The 16,727-nt window shown below is 42.2% G+C and overlaps 1 protein-coding gene across 1 annotated transcript in view; it reads left to right on the top strand.

Moving 5' to 3' along the window:
- The first annotated feature begins 1,938 nt into the window (after nt 1–1,938).
- Nucleotides 1,939–16,727, top strand: part of ABLIM1 (actin binding LIM protein 1) — a 260,716-nt gene continuing 245,927 nt past the window's right edge. The window contains exon 1 of the mRNA XM_054581571.1: nt 1,939–2,184. Coding sequence (XP_054437546.1) covers nt 2,172–2,184 — 13 coding nt within the window. The 5' untranslated portion in view covers nt 1,939–2,171. The remainder of the gene's footprint in view (nt 2,185–16,727) is intronic.

The following is a 16,727-nucleotide window of genomic DNA, read 5'->3' as shown; positions in this document are numbered from 1 at the left end:
AAATATCTGATTTTAAGGCGCTCACAATCAGTTGGGGAGACAGGGAATGCATTACGGAAGTGTAACAACACAATTAAATAGCAACACAAAACATTATATTAAGTTAAAAAATGATTCTGAAAATACAGGCTACAGCAATTGAGAGAATGAAGAGATTAATGTGGGTTAAGGTAGCAGGCAAACATTTCACTTGGAGGTAGTATGTGTAAGTAAGTTAATTTGGGTGAGGAGGAGGGCATTTGAAAGGAGTGCTGGGAATGAGGGAGATTGGATATTATGATATTATTGCAAAATAAGGGAAAGTATTCTGTTTACAACAGAGGGTTTGCTTTGGGGGTAGCTAGAGATGATGCTGGAGAAGTAGAAGAGCATAAGTTGTAGAAAACCTTAAAATCCCTGTAGACCTTAAGCTCCATAGAGACATGGACAATGTCTATCTTATAACCATGGTAACTCATACCTACGACAGAGGCTGGTGCACAGTATATATTCCATAAAATTCTGTTGAATGAATTAGTGGAATGGATGAAGACACTTTGAAACATTGAGACTTTATCTGGAGATTAGTGGGGATTCGCTGGAGGTTTTGGAGTATGTAGATGTCATGATATAAATACTGTTTTACATAAACCATGTTCAAGGCCATGGGCAGAACAAACTGGGATGGGTAAAGGCTGGATGTAGAGAGTAGCGAGGCTAGTCATGTAATCATCCTTTGGGTAAGAAGGGTTCATTGTGGACTGAGGATAGTGGGGGAAAAAGACTTGTTTTGAGATGAAGCATCTGGCAAATTTTCTACCTAGAAGAAGGTGAAAGGGTTATAATCAAGATGGATGAATAATGAGTTAATTCTTATAGTCAGTAGCTGAATTTGAAAATTTCTTTTCTCCTTACTTATCTTTCCCCTAGTTATTTCCTTACCCACACGATCACTTGATTGGGCCTTCGTTAATGATGCTCGATTATCCACCAGTTTTTTTCCCTAGAGCTATCGGGTTCACCTATTCTCTGCATATTCCCGATGTGTCAGACCTGTTACACAATTCCCATCAATCACCAGGGATTTGGGAAGTGCCTACATAGACGACAACCAGAGCCTCTATTGTGAGAGTGTGCAGAAGAAGAGAGGCAAGAAAGGGAGTGCCTAGGAATTCCTGACACTTGGAATTCTCCCGCCAGTCCTAGAAGTCTAAGATACTACACCTTTTCTCCTCGAAGCTTAGAATCCCACTTCTTCAATTTAGAACTTCTGGATCTGGTGACGTTTGTTCTTTTCTTACTGGCATCAGGCTCTAGCTGGACATCGTTCTTGTACTATCTCCTTTTTACTTTAATACATAGAAAAAGTGGGTGTGGGTAGAGTGTTCACCCTACTCTTCAGCCCAGCCCAGCGCTGACCCTTCAGACAATGAATCGAATGTGTGTACAGGGGTTAGTTGTCTGTTAACTCAAGACTCTGCGCTGGGCCAGCCCTGCGTTCTAGGGTTTAGCTTAGGCATCGCTGGAAAAAAGTCCCGCCCCGTCCCACCCAGCTGACTTTGAAGGGGGTCCCCGGCTTTTCCTTTGATTTGACAGGCATGCCGAAGGCCCAGGGCCTTCTTCCTACTAAGGGCCAAGCCCCTCAGACAGCAGGGGTCTTCCCTGCCTTTCCAGGGTATCATTTAAGGGAAGGGACAAAACGGCTCTTTCTTGCTTGCTTTCTCTGGGACCAACACAGGAGGCTGGAACGCCACTAATAACAGCAACAATATTATTAGTAGTTACTATTTAAATTAAGAACACGGGGGAGAAGGAGGCGAACACCCTTATTGCGCTCCGCACCGCGCTCTGGGGACAAAAGCCCCGCCTGGCGTCTCAACAGAGCGGAGAGCGTGTCCCCAGCGGCCCCTGGACCCGGTGGGCGGGCCAGGCTGGCGGGGGAGGCGGGGAGGCGAGCCCCGCCCTGCTCGGGCAGCTTGCTGTCAGTGTTGCCGCGCCCCGTGGCGGGTCCCCTTGGCCGCTGCGTCCCCAGACGGCCAGGTGTCCAACGAGAGGCGCCCCCCGAGCTGCGAGCTGCCTTCCTACGGGCAGGCGCGTGTGCGCGCGGGTGTGCGTTTCGGGCATATTTTCCACCCCACGCCCTGCCGGGTTTCTCCTCTGTGCTCCCTGCTTCGGCTCCTGCTGCCTGAACCATGTCCGCAAGGGGTGAGTAGGAACCAGGTGGGCACCTTCCTCGGACCCTGGGCCCAGGGCCCGGCGGGGCAGGGCACGGGCCAGGGCAAGCCGGGCAGGTGCCGAAGGGCAAGGGGCAGCGAGAGCCACGCCAGCCCCAAGCCGGCCTGAAACTTTGACATCTGATCCCTGGGCTCTGGGCGGCTGGGGAGGTGCAAGGAAGCCCTCGACCCTGACCTTGACCCCCGGATGTGGGCGAGGCCTGAGGGCCAAGGTCTGTCGGTGCTGGCTCACCTGTACCAACTGCAGGTCGGAGCTGGGAGGGCTTGGGGGATGGGTTTGCTGCTGCTTGTCCTGCTGGGGAGCCGCCTGAAGAGCTGGCCTGGAAGGAAGGAAGAGGTATATTTTTCCTCCTTTCTTGTTACCATTTTGCAGCTCGGTTATGGAAGGAATCCAGAGCTTGGTGCAGTAAGATTTAAAGCTGCAGTGCTTACACCCCATTAAAAAAGTAAATTCCCTACCTGTACTCTTCTTTGCATAAATCTCCTGCCGCCCCACTCCCCGATTTTCTTTCTGGAGTGAAACAATGATTGCAGGTGAAACTGGGTGAAAGAAAAAAACCAGAATAGCTTTTCAGGCAAGAGGGAAGGGAATGTATTTTTTGCCATCTGGAGACAGTGGTGATGCTGGGGAGAGTGGGTTAGTCATAGCTCAGTGGCTGCTACTATGAGTGAAATATTAAAGAGATCAAGTCACTGTGCAGCTTGCCAGCAATTCAAACAAAGTGACTTGTTTTGCCATGAGCATTTACATCTATTTTCTTTAACTCTTTATCAATAACCTGGAATTGATTATTTTTAGAAACTGTATTTAAGAACAGTAAGCACCACCCCTTTGATACTCTGAAACTTGGAGGAGTTGCAGTTTTGTTTTCTAACTATGAAGGGTTACCTTTGCCTTTTTGAGGGGGGTGGGGGGATTTTAGGAATTTAACATGTGCTGGATAGTTAAGTGCTGCTTTTCAGGGTTCATTCTGGGGCATAAAACAAATAGCGTAATTTCTAGCCAGAATGTTTAAGTTTAAGGAAACTGGTCTTTATTGACCTGGCAGTATGGCTGGTTGGTTCCATACCTGGAAACGGAGGGGTAAGAGCTGGGTGAAATGACCAAATTTACATTTGCAGATACGGGACATGGGGTCCTGAGACGGTGTCTGCTTAATGACGCCTAATAACCTGTGCATGTTAAAGAAAGAAAAAACCCACATGGAACAGATAGGACTTTAGGGAACTGGGTGTGTGTACAGGATCTTCTGAGTGGCTCCAGCCGTACAGCCTCCGAACTGTGTTCTAAGACTAAAAGGCCTTCCGACCTGACCTCTGTCCCAAGTACCACAAGGAACAGGCGGGGAACATCTCCCATAGGTTGTGAAGCTCTGTGATCTGGGCACAAGCCCTTCGTACAGGACCTTGCACACCACACCAGAGAAGCCAAGTAACTCCTGGGAACGTTGGTATGTCCTAGGAAGCATCAAGTTCATTAGGTAACCCCCACCCCCTGCTTCACCACGCCTCTAGCCCCACGTAATACAGGGTCTCTGTGCTTTATCTGAGGATATGAATGAGTTGGACCCAGTGATTGAGAGGGCGAGAGCTCTAGACTGAAACTGAGTTCTCAAACATTTCTTCTTGAACACGGTTTCAAGCAGGATGATTTGGAGCCGGACATAGACATTTCACTTGGCTGTGTTTCCCATTCAAACCCCACGTTGATAATTACCATTTAACTGTGTAAAGCCTGACTGAGCTTGCAGGGATGGGGTGAACCCATGATAACAAACATCAGTTATCGATGCTTTGTATATGTCAGGCACTCTACATGTGTCCTATCATTTTATCCTCCTAATAACGGAGTCAAGTAAATACTGCTATTACCTCCCCATCTTACAGATGAAGGAACTGAGGTTTGAGGGACTGTGTCATTTTCCTGAGTGAAGTGGCAGATCCTGATTTCCTCCCAGGTCTGTCTGGCTTCTGATCACATCCACTTTCTCTTACTGCCTCTCCAGTATTAGTCCTTTAACATTATAGTAAATATCACAATCATTGAATTACTGAGAGAGAAAATGCCTTGTACTTGAGATTTCAAAGAAATGGCCTTTGTAAGTTGGAATTTCCAATACGTTTAGAAACACCTTCATGGACATTTGGGAATGAGGAAGGGGAGAGGAAATGTGCAGGGATGTGGGCTCTCTGTCCTTTCCCCTACTGAGACTGCAGGAATGAGGGCCGCGGCTGCTGGGCACGATTGGCCTCGAGAGTCCTAACTTTGGCCCGGGGAGTTTGGTGCAGACCTCGCTGAGTCCTAGGCTCTACCCACGGGAGGCCGAGGTAGTGAGGGCTGCCATGGGCTTGATAGAGAAGCAGCAAAGCCCTCTGCTGAACAGTGGCTCCCTCATATGGTTGGGGTGCAGAGGGACTATAGGAATCAGAGCTATACCCATTTTGGCTGACTTCTTCCGCTTCCGTGTTTACAGAAGAGCTCAACAAAGACATTTGTGCTAATGATAAAGGGGGGGAGGTTCTGTTTCTTCTTCTCTCTCTTACTTCTTCCAGTAACTGCCTGCTATGCCACTAGTTGCCTCACTCCACCTGTATCAGTGTCTTTGATGGTGATGTTGTGCAGGTTAGCGCACCCAGGTTTCTCCTTTGCTGTCATATATGGGGGTCATTTTTCTGGCCTGTATCAGCTACCGTTTTTCCCCTCTTGGAGTTACAGAACTCTCAAACACTTTATCAAACTGAAAAGAGATCTTCGATGGCCAAGTTCAGTCATTATTAATTTTGTATTTAAAAGAATCAAAACAGCAACACACTACCCTTCCTGGAAGTCCTTTTTTTAAAATTAAAATAAATGGATTCCAATTCAATAAACATATTTTTTTCATGAAGAAAATAGTTTTTGAAATAAGTATTTCACAACTGGGAGAATTGTGGTTCAGAAAAGACTTTCAGAAGGTTGATGGCTCCCACATTGTATGTGTGAACAGCTGTACATTTTTTAAAAAATTTGAGACCTCACGTAAAGAAGCTCGAGTCAGTCATACTTCTCAGGTGATGCTTCACTGCCCTCCTCTGTACTACAGCCCTCTCATTTATTTATTGATATGTTTTTGCCCTGATCCCCTAATCCCATTCCCATTTCCCATAGACAATGCTTCTAACACATTTGATACACGTGTCCTTGAATTTGTAGAAAAATCCATTCTTAGACCAGTTCTTATATTTAAAGCTGTAAGTAGCAAGTCATTTTGTGTGTGTATAAGTATGTGTGTGTCTGTGCTTCAAGGATTCATCAAAATCTTGTTTGAATGACTGATGTTATAAACATATACATATTTCCGATCTCATTTGAAAGTTCACATCACTTAATGCAACAGCATGCCTTATTCTCTTAGGGACTAAGGATACAAAATGAAAATTGGTTAGTCCCACTCCCAAAGGGACTCAAACTGAGGGGGGGGGCGTGCCCATGTGTGTGCAAAGTTATGTGCACAGCCGATAACAATGATCACATAGCAATGGTTAAACTCGTGTGGGAGGGTCCACCCCTTGTGACCAAAGGTCACAGGGACAGCTTCACTTCACAGAGGAGATGGAGTTTGTGTTGGGTCTCGAAGGATGAGTAGGAATTTGGCAGGCAGGGTACTGAAAGATGTGCACTCCTTTCAGAAGGGGTGAGTGCAGGGTGTGTGCGGAGGAAGGAATCTGTGACCAGGGGTGGGGAGGGAACAAGATCGGCAGCGAGGAAGAAAAGAAGACTGAGGAAGATGAGGAAATGATGTATGAAACTGGTAACCTTTTACACCAAAGGCGTTCCTTAAATCAAGAAGTACAGAGGTAAAGAAGGGAAGAGGTCTGTCCTCAGTACATTCAGAATAACACACCCCTGGTTGTTCAACTGCCCACGGTATTAGAGATGGTATTTTATTGCCAAATTACATTGCAGTGAGTTACATTTTATCCTGACCACAATTCTTATTTCGGTTAAAATCTTGCTCAAAGCCCTCTCTTGGGTTCCTTTTCATATGGCAGATTAGGCTCTATCTGAGCCTTATCTTTAGTTTGTACCTGATGCCAGAGCATTCCAGGGCTAAGAATGCTGCTGGCACACGGGACAGCCCAATGCACAACAGCCCAGCAACATGTCTGGTCACAGCACGGGAGGGAGCGAGGCCATTCCTCCAGGAAGAAGTGTGCGTTTGTCACTCATCATATTTTTACTTGCACGTTACTAGTCCCTGAAGTTCTAGAGAGGAACAAAGCAGCACTAAAGCATTGAGCCCTTTAAAATGAAAGATGAAATGCAGTAACATTTACAATCTGAGATGGTAAATTAGTCTTCATCACCTTTTATGGGAGAAACATTTCTTTTTCATGAGCTTGTGGTTTCAAGTTCTTTTCAAACTTAATTCATATGAATGTTGATTGACATGTGTAGTACTAGCCGCTTGATACATTCTGACATTGTGTTGCTCCAGTCACAAGACACTACTTATTAAGACTTGAACTGTACTTCACCTGTGGCTTCCAATGTCTTCTTAGTTACTGGTTTCCAGTATTCTTGGGTACAAAAGGAAAAAGAATGAGAGTGGTCAGCATTTTACCCTAGTCAAAACAACAGTCTCTAAGCATTTCATCCATCCATCCATCCATCCATCCTTCCCATTGAAATCTACTCATCCCCCCTAGAATTCTTAATCAAATACACATCATCAAAAATCCAGCTGTCTGTCTATACTCATTACCTTTTATAACATTGCTCAGAATTGACAGCAATGTTGCCTTCAATAGTGGCGTTGTTCTCTCCCTATATGCGCAGCACTGGCCATATGTAGCAGCTTGTGACCGAAGGAACCTGTTTTGTTCACTTCCCTGAAGCACTTCTTGAGAAGCATTTGGAGGTTTTATTTTCTTCTCCTGCAGCCCACCTTGCCCACTCACCATGGTGACAGGATGGCAAGGCCACAGAGGTATCCGCCACTTGACCCCACGCATAGAGTGAGCCCTTTGTTTCCTGTAGGCTCAGCGAGGGTGTGTGCGCAAGAGTTAGGGTTACTCCTTGCTGCCTTTGGGAATATTTCCTGGTCTAGAATACAAACATCATCGTTCTGTCAGGTAACGGCCTGGGATCCAAACCAAGTCACCTGCAAACTGGAGGGGAAACTGTTTTCAAGGAGGGTGGGAGGAAGGCAAGAGAGGGATTGATGCAGATTAAATAAAACTATCAGAAACAGAAAATAGATTAGATGTGAGTATTGCTTAAGTGTTTGCTAGTGTAAATTGTTTCACATTTTTCTTTATTGAGAATGGAATAGAAGCTGGTGGAGGTGTAAAATGGATTCACAGTTAAGAAAACGCATGCTTTCTTCTCTTCCCTTCCCCTAAGAACAGTAAGAAATGCCAACCATTTATCCGAAAATTTCTCGATAGCAAGCAAAAAGACAGCACGATGCCTAGTGGTGAACTCTCTCATCTCGTAACCTCCCTTGCTGTTATTCAGGCAGCCAGTATGTATTGAACCTCTTTCCTAGAGCAGCCAGATTTATTCCAAATCCATTCCTCAACTGTCGATGCTAATGTATTAATTAATGAAGTCATTTAACAACTATTTATTGAGCACTCAGAGGTGAGGATTGTCATGATTTTTCAGTAGAGAAATATATTAAAGGGTGTTAGAATTTGTGATTGAATGAGGCTGGGGCAAATATGGGCTGATCAATATTTATTGCTCACATTTAAATACATAGTACATCTTATATGTACCATGTAAATTATCATCCACATGGGACTTCTGTCTAGGGGGACAAATGCTAAACCTGATGGATACTGGATAACAGGTGCTTAGTGCAGCTTCCTAGGTATATTGGGACCGTGGGCTTCCTAACCAGTGGAATTTCTAGCCAGCATGTGTTTTGGTATTGATATATTCCTTTGTCACAAGAGGTAGAATTTTGGTCAGTATCTGAATATATGCCTATAGTATTAGCTGCATATGTTAATTATCTAAATACATCAAAATTTAACTTAAATTTTGGTTAAATAGCTGGGATGGCTATTTCCTCCCCTTTAACCCCACATATTTCTAGGCTATTTCCTCTCATAGGAAGTTGGTGCGCTCAGGTGTAATTACCATTACAGACTAAAAATAACGTTTAGTACAAAGTGAAACCCAAATGAATTTTTGGAATTTTTTTTTTTTTGGTAATTCATGTGATAGTTTCCTTCGATTGGGATAAATTATCTAGAGAAAAAGTATTGTGGGAAGAAAATGTTTAGTGCTTTGGTCCCTTCGGTCATTTTAAATGAGGGGCTCTCTTTCTTCTAGTTAATGCAGCATCGACGTAGCATTAAAATATGTCGTTTCATTTACCTATGCTTATTCTTGGACTCGCTACCTACTTAATGACTTTCTGCCAATATATTTGAGATTTATTTCCCCAGCATACTTTATTATTTTATTGAGAAAATTATCTAATATGCATTTACCACTGTATGGAAATTGTCCCTATTTTGTTTCATAATAATTGGGTTGGCAAGACAGTACTTGGGAGCTACATTTATAAAATCCTTTGTATTACTGAGCCCTGCAGTAGAATAAAAATGAAAGCAGAAATTGAGGATCAAACACTAGAAATTACTTGATGATTGATTAGAGATCATATGATTTGGGTCCTTTGTAAGATATATTTTTAGGCTCCTAAGGGGAAGAGCTCTTCACACATAATTATTGTTATTCACATTTTAATAAATTAAAGTTCTTTGTTTTGTACAGTGTGTTTTTCTCCAGCTCTGCAACATGAGTACATATGAGAATAATATTGGATGGTATATATATGACTATATTAGAGTCAATTAACAAATAGTTTGCCTTGAAGAAAATATCCTATAATGTGATTTGCTTAAAACTGTGTCCAAGGTCTTTATTTGTGCTTTTTTTCCCTCAGCTTATTGAGAATGCATTTTAAAAACACATCCACAACAGTGTAGCCACTGGAGAACTGAATGGTAACAATGAAAGGAAATGAGGACAATGAAGTAAATAGCTATTTCTGGCTTTCAGCTCCAAATGGGAATGAACAGAAGGAGAGGAGTCCCAGAGTCTGGGGGAAATGGGTGAGGGGAAGCCATAATTTTTAAATGTTACAAAAGAAATGTAGAAAAGACATTGAGTTGGAAATCTCTGATGGGTTCTAGGGAAATTTGTGTTGTTGTTGTGTGTTAAACAAGGGAATCTTTATTTTGATTCACTTAATCTTTTGGGTGAGTAGTGAGCATGAGTATCAGTGATGGTTCAGTTTTATCAACAATCCCTTAGTCACTATTTGTTTTAGGGGACTCTGTTCTGGTTAGACACTTTATATAAATTATAGAATTGTAGTTATAAATAATATACTCATTTACCCTGCCGTTCAATAAGTATTTGTTAAACACCTACAAAGTGTTCAAGTTGTTCTAGATACCAAGGTGAGACACCCACTTATCGGATGTGACAGGTGGTGACGAAATGTTATGAAGAAAATAAAGAGGAGCAAGTAGAAGAGAAATGTCGGGGAGATGAGAGGGTAGGGATGGTTTTCTTGTATATGGGGTGATAAGCAATCAACGACCCTGAGGTCCATCCTGCTAGTGTGGCTGGCTCGGAGTACAGAGGAGAGGGATGGAGATGAAGTCAGAGAGACTGTGGAAGGGGGCTGTCAAACTGGTCCCTGAGGGGACTGAGGTTTTGTCTGGGTGAGACTAAGTGAGATAGGAAACCTCAGGATAGTTCTGAGCAGAGCTGTGTTGTGATCTGATGTAGTTTAAAAGGATGGCTCTGTCAATAATATGGAAAATAGATGGTAGCAAGCAAGGGTAAACGCAGGAAGACCAGGTAGGAGGCTATTATAATGGTCAAAACAGGAGAAGATGGTGGCTTAGACCAGGTGGTAGGAGAACAGCAGGTGAGAAGCCATTAGATGATGGAAATATTTCTAGGGAAGTATTTATAGGACTTGCTGATAGGTTGGAAGCATGGAGTAAAAGAAAGAGAATTGTGGATAACTCTTTTTTTTTTTTAGCCACTGAGAGAGTAGCATTTGATTTTCTGGGGTGAGGAAGAGTGTAAAAGGAGAAGGTTTGGGGCATGGGGAAACCAAGCATTTTGGACATTTAAGCTTGAGATGTCTCTTAGCCATTCTATTATGAAGATATTTATAATGCCCATTTTGCAGATAGAGAAAATGAGGTGTAGAAAAATGAAGAAGACTTGCCTAAGATCACTGGCGAATAAGTGGGTGATCAGGATTTAAATTCAGGTGTTGCTAATGCCAGAGTACGTTTTACCCACTGCAATGCTGCTTCTTTATATTAGGCTGAAACGCACGCCAGAAAATAATCCATCTGGTTTTCACTTCTTAATTATTTATGATTTCCCATTATGTGAGATAATTTTCTGCATTTTTAAACATGGCTTATGTTTAAGGGGGAAAAAATCTGTCAGCGCATTATTCCAAATTCCACCATTTATTAATAACATCATTGTTAGCATTGCAAAAATGCTACTGAAACATGAAGAAGCATATTCCATGACTAAGGCATTCAATTGTTCATTCATTTATTCCTTTGATGAAATCACAGAGTTCTTGCTGTGAGCCAGGCTTGGGGGTGGGGAACAGGTACTCGTGCCTCTACTTACAGAGCTCCCAGACTAGTGAAGGTGAGAGACCTGTGTACAGAATTTGTAGCACATTGTGACCTGGTGGGATGGCGGCACATACAAGGTGTTGCAGGAGCACAAAGGATCCTGGGCCATCCTGACTGGGTGGATATGGGACCAAAGCAAGTGATATTGGGATGGGGCCTTGAAGAATGAGTGCAATTTGTCAGATGGAGAAGTGGTGGAAAAGTATTCCAAATGCAAGAAACAGAATGTTTTTTAAAATTAAAAAGTAAAAATTAAGCATGTTAAACACTAGGAATAAGGCATTTGAAGTAACATAAAAGAATCAAAATTCTTAAATTACATTGAGAGACATAAAAGATTTAAGCCATTAAAGAGACCTACTATGCTCTTGGATGAGGTGACACAATATTATAAAAATGTTCATTTTCTTTAAATACCTCTATATAAGAAAAAGTTATAATGAAAATGCCAACAGAACCTTTTTTTTTAGAGACATGGAGAAATGATATTATTTTTAATTTTGTAAAACAAAATAAATGAAATCCTGAAAAAGCAGTGTAATCCTGTTAAAGCAGTGTAAAGGAAGTTTAGCCCTATGGAATATTAAAACACAATATGAAACTGTGTTGCTGGGGCCTCTGATCACCTTCTCCCCGGGCCTGGCCGAGAATCTCCCTGAACTACTTTGGCCAGAGGTTCTTCACCACAGCATAACTGACGCGAAGGTGTAATTTGGAAAACTAATTAAAAGCTAAAAAGTGAAAAGCTTATTTTCAAGCCTAAGAGCTATAATTTCACTGTCCAGGGAAACGTTTTTTTTTTTCCTTATCCTCATCCAAGGACACTTATTTTCAAGGGAGAGAAACATCGACGTGAGAGAGAAGCATTGGTTGGCTGCCTCTCGCACACACCTGGACCGGGGACACTTGCACCCGGACCGGGAATTGATCCCGCAACCTTTGGGCCATGAGATGACGCTCCAACCAACTGAGCCACACTGGCCAGGACCAGGGAAACTCTTTTGATATAAAAGAGGAATATACACATGTAGTTTTATTCAAGGTGAACAATTTAAATAGTATAAATGAAAAGTAAAATTTCTTTATTCCCTGAAGTAACCACTATTCTCAGTTTGAGATTCACTTTGAGAGAAAAGTTATGTGTATGCAAAGACAGTAAAATTGATCCATTTATTACCTGTAAAAATACTACCTACCTACCTATTTACTTTAAAAAAAACCACACACACACATTGGTTTTTTTTTTACATTATACATCTTGGCTCTTTCCACAGTAGTACATACAGATACAGCTTACTTTTTATGACTGCATACTGTTCAAGCATATGGGCACACCATACCTGAATACTAGTCCTTTATTGATAGATACTTTGTTTGCTTTTATAGTCAGTGCTGCACTGAACATCTCTGTGCTGAGATTTTTAGATTTTTAAGACATAGCCTCAGGTATGAGACTGTAACTTGCAGTGAGGTTGTACTGATGGCTCAGGGGAAAGGGGAAGGGAACATGGTCCAGGGACCACATCCAACTCTCCCTGTGGTTGGCTCATCCCGACCCTCTCCTGCGCTCCCTCCTGCCTTGCTCCATCCAGTCTGCCCAGCCAGGAGCAGCTTATTTCTGCTGCACCAGGCAACGTTACAGAAGTTTCCTTCATTTGTGCCAAGGGACAGACCCCTTCTGGCCGAGAGAACAAAAAGAATACTTATTTTCTCTCCCTTCCTCTAAAGCCAACCTCATTGCCTGTTATGGGATTGATTTTCTCTAGATTGATCCATTGTTTTTAGGACAAGATAGGAGCAAAATAGTCTGGTGGGGATGTGTTTCCGAAAGGGTGGATTATTTATTCTTATTCAGATCCCTTGTTTCCTTCAGTTAAAAAAACAAAACCTGAAAATTAATTGTTTTTTAGGTTGAGAACAAATGCTCCCATTTTAAAACAAGCAAAATGGCGGGTGCGCCTCAGAAGGCAGAATTGGATGAGCTGGGAGACTTGTGCTCCGCCTCGAGTTCTGCTGCCCCAGCGGTATGCTCTCTCCTGGGAGCCCTGCTCCCCATTCCCATCTAGTTCCTGAATGATCACTTTTGCTTTTGCAAGTTATGACCCTGGTTTACCAGGAGAGCTGGTACCATTCCCTGGAAACCTGTGTTGGCTTTGGTGTCCTGAAGCCCACAAAAATGAAACTCCTCCTTGAGTTGTTTGCTGTGTACCAATGACATGTATAACATATTCTGGCGGAGGACCCCAGAGCTAAAACTAACAGTGGACCCACTTTGCTCTTAGAAAGGGTTATATGATATTCATTAGGTTTGTTGGATTTATTTAGAAGCATTGACTGATAAGGTTTAATATAAGAATATCAACTCTAACTTATAAAAATTTAAGTACCAACTTTTGTATGGAGTAGAAAGGACTAGGGAAAAGTCAGCATCTTTGTTTTTTCCATATCTCTTCTTGTTGTTTGTGGTAACAAACAAAAATATCAAGAATTCATTTGGCAAAGAGGAAATGCAAATCTGAGAAGTGAGGATTTACCTACCTGAGTGTTCATTCTGAGTAACGTTTGTTTATCTTAGTTCTTTGACTTTGCAGGAGAGCATCGGTGACTGAGTGTTTTTCTTTCTCTTCCGTTTGATGAATTTGGTAGTTAAGTTAGGTTCTCCATCAAGCACTTCAGTCTGTGGAATTATGATGGTCAAATCATATAACACCTTTCTCAGTTAAGAAAACAAAGTATTGATAGATAAGTCAGGGAAAAGGCTCTTACATCTGCATTGGCTATTTTTATAGTAAACACAATGCTTTCTACTTTGGTACTGTTTATTGCAGAATAAAATACTCTTCAAGAAATTGATGGTGGCATGCTAAATATAATCCATAAAATATGACTGTAATGACCGTTAGGACACTTTTTTTTTTGAAAATTATTTTACTATTTCATTGATTAGATCACATAAGAGGGATGACAGTTAGTGGACATTTATTTCATTAGAAGAACATTAGAGGAAAGATGTTTCATAGCAATTTGTTGTCCTATGTAATATACTTTAAAAATTCAGTAGAATGCTTTTGGAGGCTATGAATATCGATGGCATAGAGCTGTGGCAGAGGGGTGTACCTTGTCTACCTTTAGGCTTGTTCCAAATATTATCAGGAACATTTTTACTTTCCTAACCTGTCTCTTTTCAAATTTATTTCCTAGACTTTGTCTGGGTTTTGTATTGGGCTTAAACTAGATTATACATATATGTGCTCTTACTATGAATAATGTTGACATTTACTTCTCTAAAGTAATGTTGGTAATGATTTCATAAGGCTGTGACCAATGACAAAGATCCTTGTGGAAATACTTTGACAGGCTTGGCTTTATCTGGGGAGCTTATTCATGGATGCTGTCACTACCTGAGTGGCAGGAACAATATCTTAGTCAAATACGCCTGCCTCATACCTAGTACATCTACTTCACAAACATTTATTCAGCACCTCTTGTCTTAAGAGCAGTAGCTGCAGCAGTGTCTAAAACAGAGCTTACCTTTTGAGTTATTTTATTTATGTAAAAATTATATTTATGGAATACAGTAAACAAAATGTATAGCGTCTCAGCTGGTGATGAGCGGCCTGGAGAGATGAAGCGGGGGGTGCGGGGTAGAGAGTGGGAGATGGGCAATCAGGGAACTTCACTGTGAAGAGGACGTTCAAACAAAGAGAAGGAGGAGAGAAAACAAGTCATGCAAGGATCTGGAGTCAGAAATCCTTGTGAAGGGGGAACAGCCGTTGCAACGCTGAGTCGGTGCTCGGGCTGTCTCAGGCACAGGGAGGCTAGTAGGAGGGGGCAGGGGGTGGCAGGGGTTTGGGAGATATGGGGATCAGTCCTCCGCTGCCTTCAGAAGAACTGTGGCTTTTCCTCTGAGTGAGATGGGAACCACTGGAGGGTGTTGCGCAGATGAACGCACTTTTGTTCAGTGTTGACCTGAACTGAATATACCTTTAAAGAAAACATGAGAAACCCTGATCTGTGGCTTTGGCTTGTTTATTTATACAGCAGTAGGTCATCCTTGGGTTTTGTGGTGTGTGTGCATGCGCATGCGTGCAGGGCCAGGACTAGGGTGAGGAGGGTCCCATACGCCCCTGAGAGTGATGCCTCCTTCACTTTTGCACCCTTGCACTCCCCTCACCCCAGTCCTGCCCTGCTTATGTGTGTTTATTGTTTTATTTTGTGAATAACCATATGGATTAAGTTTAGCTCTGGCTCCTGTTACCATTTGTAGCCAGCAAACAAGCTATGTATCCTGTACTGTAGATCACTTACATTGTTGGGACCAGAAAGAAGTGAATGTAGCCAATGGCTAGTGGGTTGTCATTGCCTGACATTTGGCATAGAACACTTGATATCTTCCAGAAGAACAGCTTCTGGAGGAAGGCAAACCCTTTCCTTCTGTGAGTGCAGAAAGGAAAAGCTGTAAAGCTAGATAACCGCCCTGTGGTGATAAAGGGTGTGACTAGGCTTAGAAATCAAGGTGCCTGACGATAAATCATTATATGTTCAGTGTACCCATGAATTTTGTAATGCTACATCAATTAAATAATTAATGCTAGTATGTTTTTTGAGATAGCAGCCAATCCCCTAGGACAGAGCTTATGTGCAGGTGGGACGGCTGTGAGAAATCTCAGCTGCCATCCTTGCCTGGTCTTCTGTGATACGCACCAGGACATTTCAGTTTTTTTGAAAGCAAATAAAACGGAGGGAAGAGATGAATTTTTATTGGTTGTACATACACACTGAACAGAGTGTGCGACAGGCGCACACAGCCACTCTGACCTCTGAAGGCCTGGGGCTATATTAAAATGTGCAGAGATAACATTTTCATTGTTGTCTTTGCGCTTGTCTCTGTAGATCTGACAGTAGAAGCATAATTTCAGAATTGAACTGCAGTTTTCCTTCTAGATCACGTTTGGATAGGTTGCATGTTGTAAGCTGGTCAAATCTGTTCATGTATGTATGCTTTTTAAGAACTGAAAAATAATATACATAGATGTTAGCTGCAAATATAGACAGCCCCAGTCTTCACACTTAGCTTGTGATTCCTATGAAATTGAAAATTATTCAAGCACAGGACTTCATATGGTTTATAATTTTTTTCCTCATTATTTTGGCAGTTCAGCAGTTCAACTGTGATTACATCTAATAAAGTATGATCAGTGTCTAATAAAGCCTTTTAAGTAATTAATTTCAGGTAATGCTCTTCCATAATTTCAACAATGTAAAGAAAGCAATCAAAATTGTAAACTGGGTCATTTGTACAAATGGGCAACTGTTGTCAATATCACTCACACCCCCTTTTTACTCCATTCTCGGTGTCCCTGCCTATTCCCTTCCTACAGATTGGCCTTGGCTTCGTGTGGCTCCTTTATCAGAAAGCTTCCATGACCCCCATTACCCTTTGAATAATAACCTTCAGATTCCCCCACCATTGCATTCAAGGTTTCTTTGTAGAGAAATACCAGGGTGGGTTTTTTTTTCTTTTTTATTGAGTTGATTGGGGTGACATTGGTTAATAGAATTATGTAGGTTTTAAGTGTACAACTCTATAACAATCATCTGCATGTTGTATTTTGTGTTCACCACAAGGCGTCTCCTTCCTTTACAACTTATCTCCCCTTTACCCTCGTCTGCCTCCCCCCTCCCATTTCCCTCTAATACCAGGATGTTTTTAATTCTTTTGGAGGTAAGAGGTGAATGCATTGGCTGTGCACACAAATTGAGCAGAGAAGAGAGACAGGCACACACAACAGAAACGATCTCTGAATTAATTTTCTACAGCTTGATTGCATG

The sequence above is a fragment of the Pteronotus mesoamericanus genome, unplaced genomic scaffold, assembly GCF_021234165.1.
Source record: "Pteronotus mesoamericanus isolate MK-2021 breed Mesoamerican mustached bat unplaced genomic scaffold, CSHL_Meso_final contig_657, whole genome shotgun sequence".
NCBI classification, from domain to species: domain Eukaryota; kingdom Metazoa; phylum Chordata; class Mammalia; order Chiroptera; family Mormoopidae; genus Pteronotus; species Pteronotus mesoamericanus.
The sequence above is the reverse complement of the archived record's forward strand: the minus strand, read 5'-3'. Positions and strand labels throughout refer to the sequence as shown.